Consider the following 9,943-nt stretch of genomic DNA (forward strand, 5'->3'; position numbering starts at 1 on the left):
ATCTGCAGTAACACATCGAGCACCACCACCAATGCGATAGATTTCCGTTGAAAATGCTACCAGCGCCTCCGTGATGCTGTGTCCGCTCCGCTGCGATCGCTTTGGTGCGTCCGCTGTGCGTGAAATCTTGTTCAAACTGAGGATTAGATCCAAATCCGCAAGTGATTGATTTTTTATGTCTGTGCTGGTGATGCATGTACGTGATTGATTAGTTTACCTATTGCTAAACTTTTTATCAATAATCGATAATAAAAAGTTGAAAAATAGTATTTTCATATGAATACAAAGAAGTGTTGACTCATCCTTGATCGAATGGTCCAAAAAAATTGAAAATCCATCGAGAAACGGCTGAGATATTAAAGTTTAAAGTCTATCATATTTTCGTGACGGTCCCCGATTTTCGCAATCGTAAAGTGTACCCCAATATAGAAAAGACCGACGTAGTCCTACGTCAAATCGAAATTAAATACGATTCAGGTCGAATAATATGTTGTGTTGACATAAACGCACATCGACTACTACGATAATTTTCCAAAACTCTGGTGGGCACATCTTTGATAACATGTAAATATGTATATTCACCAACATTGTGATTTTGTTGCAACGTGCAATACTATCTGATAGTACACATTTGAATTGTAAAATAATATGCAAAACTTAGTGAGAAAATACATTTTCGAAAAAAAAACTTTTCTCATGTTGGTATCCGGTTGAAACCTTTTTTTAGAGGTACCCAAAGCTGAGATCACATTTGGCGCTTTTCTATTCAGGTATGAATCATCATCCTTTGTTTGGCATTGACATTAATATATGAACTTGTCTACCCAATAATTGAATATCAAGTGCACATAGGTACAGTCAGTTTATACCTGATGGAGCATAAATATACTGTGAAGAATAATTCAGTAATCAGTGTCAAGTTTAATCTGTTCAACTACTTAGTGTGTTATCTCGTGTGTTATCTCAGTACAGTCCCAGTAAACATGAACGATCTTTTCAACGTCATGAACAAAGCCCGCTACAGTGGTGTCAACAGTGGTCCAAAAACGGTGCCGACTCTATTTCAACGAAGTGCCAAAGTATTCGTCCATGAGCTGAACCGCATCGGCAAGCCCGGTGTGCGCATTCCGGAACTGCATTCTCTGCCCGCAATCGCCTTGAGTAGCATTATGGGAGAAATGGCGTGCTACACATCGGTCAGGAAAACACTACACCAGGAGCTATCAGATCCAGTTTTGTTCATGAGATTATTCACAAACGCCAGTGCCGATCGTTACGTTTTGGAAAACTGTTTGCGCAAGGCAAGCATGGTGGGAAAACCAGTGTTGCCAGATGTGGCAAAGAACTGGTGTAAAATGATGAACGAAAAGATTCTGATGGATTATTCATCACCAAGTATCAACAGTATTGTGGAAGCGCTCAATCTGGGAAAGTACCTGCATGATGCTGGATGGTCTTACCAAAGCATGCAGGTGCTTGAAATTGCTTTGCATATGACTTCATTTGTGGAGAATAGTCAACATCGCAAAATTTTAGAGTTCGAGTGCCTCCAAAAACTTCTTCGTGCCGAAGGAAGTGCTCTCCTTAAGGAGAAAGCTGATGAAACATGTGCGAGATTATTGGCGATGGTGAGCGACAACACGGATAGGAAAATTTTACTAAAAGTGTATCTGGAAGTGGCAAATCATCATTTTAAGATTCGTCAGGTTGTCGATAGTCATCGCTGGACTAGAAAAGCTATGGAGCTCATGAATGATTCGACACCGGTTGAGTCCGTTATTGAGATCCTTCAGCTGGAAGCACTCAATCTATTTTATACAGAACGCTACGACGAAGCTTATTTGGTTGTCAGTCAAGCAATCCATCGAGCTCGGTCAACATTTGGACATCTGCATCGACGGTACGCGGACACGTTGTACACCTACGGCGTGTGCCTACTGCAAGCCAATGTAATCTCCGATGCGATTCCGATAATGTTGGAACTGCTGGATGTCATAATCAAGCTGTATGGAGAGCTCACTCCACATGTTGCAATCATTCAGAGTTACTTGGCTTACGGGTTTTACCGTCGATCGCAAACAACGGGACGCTTCGATATGGCCTACGATCACATCCAGAAGGCAATTGTGCTGACGAAGCAAATCATGCCGGAACGTAAGCAGCTCATCGAAAACTTCAGTGAGATTCAATCCATAATACTCACAGGACGAGATGAATCTTTGGCAGCACTCGGCGAGAACAGAGCAGCAAGGTTGAGTGATTTTCAGATTTTCACTGTTGCGGAAATTAAGCAGAGATGTTTACAATTTTAGCAAGAAGATATCTGAAAATGCTCAACTATTTTTGTTTGTTATTTAAAGATGAGAAGCTATTTTTGTATTTTTAATAAATGCCATTGAAAAAACTGTAATTTCTTTAAAATATTTAATCCAAACTGATATTCCCATATGTCCGATTATTCAATGTTTGAACAACTATCAATAAATCAGATACACTTTTTAAAAATAATATTTTTCACGATTCAGCCAACTGTCAAATAAAATGCGTATGAGCTTGCAAGAAAACAAACTATTTTTCTTTAGTGATAGCAAATTGATCGTAGAATTGCGTATAGTGTACGTAGATGCGAAATTCGAACATTTTGCGCATTTCAATCAAAGTTAATTGCCTATGTTCCGGGTATTAAACCACCCGACTTGGACATTAATAACCAGCCTTTGCAACTTAGCGGCTACTGAATGAGCCCAAGATTCCAAAATTGGACGCATAGTCAAATCACTCGCATTCCATTTGTCAAGCCAACAATTCCACATGTGTTTTATAGTACGGCGGCTACAAATATTCTTCATCAGCAATTGTACTGATCGAGTGAAGTTGTGTGTGCTATTTTGCCAGTCGGTCGTCAAGCTCAGACCCCACCGCATTGCGTAGGTAAGAGTATGCAACTCAAGTTCAGTTAAATCAAAGATAATTGCCTATGTTCCGGGTATTAAACCACCCGACTGGGACATTAATTTACTAAGCTCTGATGATTTCTTCTCAGATGTGAATATGTACATTTTGTGGATTTTGATTTGAAAAATGTATTGAAGGTAACCGATGGGACTCGATCCCACGTCCGACCTTGACGACCGGCAAAATACCACACACAGTCTCAATCGTAGACTAATTACGTAAGCACTTATTGGGGGAGGGGTTTGTATGGGAAAAATCTTACTTGGGGAGATGGGGTGTTGGAAAACACAGAAAAATTACTTACGTAATTAGTGTACGGCCCTTGATCAGTACAATTACTCATGAAGAATGTGTGTTATCCTTAACCGATTTTCTCGCAACAAATTTTATTCGACAGAGGACAAAGCCTAGTAGATAACTACTTGGTGAATTAAGTTGGGTTTTTCTTGTAGTGGTCGCTACAACAAACCTTTTTGCATTTAGCACAAGTTACAAATACCTCTTTCTTGTTACATGTATGGCAGGCGGCAGTGAGGCGTGTATTCTGAGAATAATGAAGCTCATAATTATCAATAAATATGTCTATCATGACTAACAGATCATTGTGCAACATAGGATCATTTTTTCTTTGACGAACATGGTGAATAGCAAGATCTTTTGTCAGCCAGTCGATAAATTGTCGTTTTGTCAAATGTACAGCTGGGTTAGCCAAAGTAAACAATTCATGCGATTTGTATACAGCTAAGTCAACTAAATTTTCAAATGTAGCTTTTGACCATCGTCTAGTAGCCTGCTGACAACTGAATTTATCAGTAATTTGGTTTGTTACGCCCACCTTTCCTTTGTATTGATTGTAAAGGAGCATAATAGCTGGTTTCTGTGTAAAAAAAAATACATTTATCAATTTAAAAACGGACATTTGATAAATTCAATGGGAATTTGAAATGATTGCCAAGATAAATTATCGAAAAACTATAAATTTACTTGTTTCTGTTGCGTTTCATCATCCACGGAAAGCTTGCAATCGGGAACTGATTTACTTGGCATTACGTCAGGATCAGTTGATAGCAAAAGAATATGCTTTCCTTTTTTCGGAATCCACGACGTGATCATAAGCTCGTCTTTGAAGAGAGCTACACTTGAGCCAATCTCGAGTTCTAACTTTAGGGCTGAATGAAATTCGACTCAGTTGTGCTGAAGCCTTTGTTGTTTTCGGATGTGCTCGTACTGAGCACCACAATTCAATTTCTTCTCATCGTGAACATGATGCAACTTCGTGAAAATACATTTAAAGTGGATTTCCGAGATTTCGAGAAACGTCCGAGTTATGAAGATGTGCATAATTTCATCTTCCGTACTCTTGGCTTACGGCCAAAACAGATTCAACGCTTGCAAATGAATCATATTCAGTGCTGTGTGCATGTAAAATGCGACAAACTTGAAACAGCTCAAATGGTGGTTGATCAGCACAATGACCGTCACGAGCTCGAGGTGAACGAGAAGCGGTACAAAGTGCGCCTTACGATGGATGACAACAGAGTGGAAATTAAAATACACGATCTGTCTGAAAACGTGACGAATACCGACATTACATCATACTTACAGCAGTATGGCGAAGTCTTCAGTGTTAAGGAAGCTGTATGGGGTAAAACTTTCGCTGGAAGAGGAATTCCTTCAGGTGTACGGGTTGTTCAAATGACATTGAAAGAACACCTGAAATCATATGTCACAATAAAAAGTGAACGAACTTACCTAACTTATAATTCGCAGCCGGCCACATGTCGGCATTGTACGAATTTAGTTCATATCGGTAACACTTGCGCCATGAACAAAAAGCTCTTGGCGCAAACTAGTTCCAACCAAGCAGCTATTTTGGATAACACACCCCCCAGTGGCCCTATTGTTCAAAACAACGTAGGGAACAAAAATAAAATCGACCGTCAACTGCAGCAGCAACCAACGCTTCGACAACTGCAAACGAAACGAACAGCGGTGCAAAGCGACACGACAACTGCGAGATCGCCGCCTAGGAAGAAAGTGAATAAAAAACCCGAACAACCCGCTATGGAACGACCCGTAGAAATGCAAAATGACCTTTCAACCGATGAAGCTGGAATGGGGACGTCGGAAGAAGAACCGGAGTACGATGATAATCCTGAAAAATGGATTGATTGGCTTCAGAAAAAATAAGTTCGTGATAAAAGAAAACGATCAATAATGTTGAGAAATATTAAATGAATTGTAATTGATATTTAGATTTAATTCGATTAATAGAGATGAGCCAGCCTAGGGCTGAAAATCTCTTTAAAAAAGATAAAAAAAAAATTCGACTGGAATTTCTTTCTGAAAAAATTCGACGACCCAAGCAGAAGTATGATTCTGTTAGTTGTAGAGCAACTCTTTTTCCTTGTCCAACATATGAGACTTCGTTCGCTTTTTCTGAAATATATAAAATAAAAACACCATGCAGCAAAAGTTGAAATACATTACTTCAAACATACCAGCATACAGATCAAAATTCATAAAGTAAAAATTTTCTGCATCTGAAATACCAAACAATTTCAACCCATAAGAGTCAGGCTTATTTTTATTATACACCTTAAATGTACATCTGCCACGGAAACTTATGGTTCTTTCGTCAACCGTGCAGTTCTCCCCGTGACGGTGGTATTTGGCCGACTTGACGGGGTACCCTTCTTGAGACTGAGTCGTCGAATCGAATGTGTCGGGAAATTTCTTGGTAACGGTGCTTGCTTGTCACTGTTCTATAGGTCATTGCGCGCAGCAAACCTAACCTCACTATTTTGACAGATACTGGTCCTGTTGTTTACGTTTCGGACTTAGAATTTTTTTCATCCAAATTAAATCTACATAGTCCATGATGTTGAAGACATTCTGTACATTCCGCATTCAAAAATTGGTAATTATCGATAAGTTTAGGTAATTATCGATCAGAAAATCCAAAGAATGATAAAAGTATCTCAAAATTAAAATAAAGTCGTCTGTAAACAACAGGACCAGTACCTGTCAAAAGTCGTGTGTGACGTCACTGTGCAATGGAGTATAGAACCCAGTGCCATTCACAGTATCCGTGGTCCAGAGTGCATCAACACCAGGGTAGAAATATATCACAGTCAATGCAGTGAAAAACATGGATCTCAGTCGCCTCCATCGCCGCCGTGGTGAGTGCGACTGGGTGCAGCCGAAAAATCATTTCCAAAACTGACCATTCAATTTCGCATTCAGCCACTCACAAGTCGCTTTGACAGGCTGCTCAGTTCGCGCCTTACCTTATGACTGTGAGTGGCCCATTTAAACGCGTGGTGATTTTTTTCAATTTGGTGGGTAAAAGTGTACATTTTGCTGTGGTAAATTTCATCTTCGCGGCGCAGTGGGTGATGTGAGTTCTGTTGTTTACTTTTCTGCCTCTCCGGGAATGTGAGGTTGATTTCAAAGCAGGAAGAAAATAAAACCATGATATAAAAAAACATCACCTTCATCCAGTGCTGCCGAAAATTTACAACTCTGATCAACACTAGGGACGTTTCGATACTTCAAAATATCGATACACTTGAGAGCAATTCTCTGTGAAATCGAAGGTCGATTTATATTTGTATTTTTTGATTCCCTTGAAATTTTGAATATAGATCCTAAATGGCCAAAAAAACATTATCTGCATCATTGGTTAGCCATTTTAGCTCTGGTGTAACTTTTGACAAGGGCCTTAGCATAAACACCTTGAACACATTCAAAAAAATATAACTTGAAAACGGCCAATCCGATCATTCTGGTGTCTTTGGCAAAGTTTTAGGCAATCAATGAGGCTACACGGTAACCTGAATATACTCTTTTAGAACTATAAAGTACGCATAATCCTGGAAAAGTGGAACTACTCCCAAAAGGAGTATATTCCGTTTACTCATTTATGAGTATACTGGTCATACGTCAAAATAGGCATACTTTTTACTCCTTTTCTACAAGTCAAAAGTGTGTAATTTTTACTCCGAGAAAAGAAGTAAAATGTGTACTTTTTACCCCTACAGTTCCTTACATGGATTTGCTTTTAAAAGTCGGTAAGGTTTCTTAAATTAGTTTTATTTTCTATAAAAATACATAGCATACTCAATCCAGAGGAACTTTTATTCTAGTAACTTCACAATAACTACATAAATACCAAAAATTTTACAAATCCACTTTCGATTCCGTCGCCCTTGAGGGACCATCAAAATTTTCTCATCACTGAGTTCTCAGATTCTCCCATGTCTTCACTTCCCGGCCGGCACTTCAAGCTTAACTCGGCTTTCTTGAGGGGGAGGGGGGCAGACGGGAGCTTCCAGTGGCGGTTTCAACTAGGCTTTTCTTCATTGGGGCGGGTCGCAGAATGACGCTGGCATGTCACATAGCATCTCGGTGAAGATTGCGGCGGAAGCGGTTAGCGATGCTTATGGGTTACCTTAAAGGTGGCTTTGGTTGATTTCATTACCGCTCGTATATGTATGACCGTTGTGTTGGATGCCATCGTCGGCTGGAACGATTCCCTTGGCTCCCATGGTCTGAATTTATTGTATCGGAATAAGCTCAGGTTTGTGTTGGACGGCCTCTTAATTCTCGCGAATTCGGATCTAGAAGGACAACAATGATCATTTTTACTGATTTTAAGAAGCTTTGAAGAAATATTAACGTTTTATACCTGCTTTAAAGAATAAACAGTCCGTTTCACAAACGTCCGTTCTTCCGCAACTAATTCCTTACAACTATGAAGTAACGCGCATGAAAATTTTCTTTTCTTGCGATAGACTTTTTTTTACGCATTTCTCTATTTCATCCGCAAACTACGAAAAGCGTAAAAAAAACTCCCCCGTCAATAAATAAAAGTACGCATAATTTGACGTATAGGCGATATTCTGAAAAGTGAATAAAAAGTACTCCCAATATGAGTATTCCTGTAATACCGTGTTTCATTGAAAATGAAACTTAAAAATCAATTTGCTCAAAAACAAATTTTTCAATATTTTATATTTTTTGATATGTTGTAGCAGATAATATATGTATTATTTTGCATTATGGGTCATGATGGAGAAATGATGGACAAAAAAGTTATAATTTTTTTTAACTAAGTTGGTTTTTCAAAAATGGTTGAAATATTATTTTTACGTTTCTATCAATTCGATTTTATGAAAGTACGTTAAATTTCCAATGGAAAAGGTACACGTCAATTTTTTTCTAAGTGCAGCCGTTTCTGAGATACAACGGTTTGAAGATCACTTTTTCGAATGTTTTTCGAATATATTTATCATAGAATCAATATTTACTGCTATCATCGAAATTTATTGATTAAAATGTAAGTATTGTAGCAGTGGTTGGTCATTTTCATGGTGGCATTATACGTGACAAAACATATTTTTTAAAAACTAAATAATTTGGTTTTTTTGAAACACACTTCTAGAGTGCTTTGAAAATAGGTCGTATGTGCAAAAGAGAGTCTCTCTTTGGATCTATTCTCTTTCGATTATTACGAAACTATACAAAAATTTACTTCGAATTTCTTGGCAGATATCCAAAGACAATAGCTTTGTCTATCATGCTGAAGTGGAAATGTAGCAAAACATGCAAAACTAGCCGATATATTAGCGAAAGAGAGCGTGATCAAAGAGAATCTCTCGTTTGCACATACGACCTATTCTCAAAGCAATCTAGACTTAGAGTCACATTTTTTAAAGAAAGAATGAGTCAACCATACTTCAATATATGTTATAGCGGAAGATTAATATGAATCTCTGCACAGTGAGTCAAGATGAGCAAAAATGAAAAAAGAATTTAAAAAATAGGAAGAGGCAGGTAATTCCCGGAACGTAAATAAATTGATTTCAGATAATGATACGTAATATTCTAACCAAAACTAAATATTCGTACAACTATCGCGTGTTATATTTAGCTAGTAGCATAGAAGAGGAAGAGAGTGATTAATCATAGTCTGCAGACAATAAAATTTAAATCAGCATTAATTATAAATTAAACTGTTCCAAAAAACTCCAGTACTCCTGAAAATGTTGTTAGCTAAGGGGTGATTAAAGTATGACGTCTACTACTTTTCAAAGTTTTTCAACCCCCGTTCACTATTTTTGATATACCTAATGTACACACTGTCACAAAATTTTAGACCCCTGCCCCTTAAACTTTAGACGTCATTGTTGAAATCTATCAAAAGATAGATTTGAGAAATACAAAATCGGCTGAAGTTTTCAAGGAAATTTCTATTTTAGGACTTGACAATTGTAACTCCTGGCTATATTTCTTAATTCATGTAAGCCCAAAACATGGTAAATAAGCTTTTACCATTTTCAACCTTTTTGAATAATGTTGGCCATTTTGAAGAAGGGAACTTATATACTTTTTGTCCGCTGCCTAGATTGCAAAAGCCGTACTGTAGGCAATTATTAATGATGTGTATCACACTACGGCAAAATCAAGGGATTGAATCGAGAAAGGCATCGTCACCGCTAGATGGATTCATCTGTGTTTTTATCTTTTGTAATGCCTTATGTCGAATTCGTTTTTAAAAAGTTCCAACCTAGGTTGGAACCAGTTCCAACCTAAGTGCTGTCAAAGTGTTTTTTTATTCGCTCAGGTTGGAACTAGGTTCGCACTAGTTCCAACCCCAAAGCTGTCGGGTTCGCACTGTGTTGTTTCACAGTTTCGCACCACCCTACTGTCATCGCCTATCTCTCCAATGGGAAAAAATGGTGGCTAACATCTCTGGGGTTAGCGCGCGGTGGACCCCACTGACAATTCAAAATTAGTAAACAAAAACATTATTTCAGGACTAATTTTCTGTGATGGAGTAATTGTTGTTAAGCGATTTGAATGAATTTATTATTATTATCGTTGTATACCACGTATTCCGTGCCGTGAAAAATGTGTTCGATTTTCAATTTAATTGTAATAAGACCGCCTTTCAACACAACACGGTTAGTACGGTTCAAAACAA

The 9,943-nt window shown here is 38.2% G+C and overlaps 1 protein-coding gene across 1 annotated transcript; it reads left to right on the forward strand.

Annotated features, from left to right (window-relative positions):
- The first annotated feature begins 896 nt into the window (after positions 1-896).
- LOC134220086 (amyloid protein-binding protein 2-like) lies at positions 897-2,555 on the forward strand. The gene has a single exon (XM_062699048.1). It carries the CDS (start codon positions 984-986, stop codon positions 2,310-2,312), a length of 1,329 nt encoding a protein of 442 aa, XP_062555032.1. The 5' UTR covers positions 897-983; the 3' UTR covers positions 2,313-2,555.
- Positions 2,556-9,943: the final 7,388 nt, after the last annotated feature.

This window comes from Armigeres subalbatus, chromosome 3 (assembly GCF_024139115.2).
Source record: "Armigeres subalbatus isolate Guangzhou_Male chromosome 3, GZ_Asu_2, whole genome shotgun sequence".
Classification (NCBI taxonomy): domain Eukaryota; kingdom Metazoa; phylum Arthropoda; class Insecta; order Diptera; family Culicidae; genus Armigeres; species Armigeres subalbatus.

Coding starts and splice junctions, on each gene's coding strand:
- LOC134220086 (XM_062699048.1), top strand. CDS start 984: ATGAACGATCTTTTCAACGTCATGAACAAAGCCCGCTACAGTGGTGTC.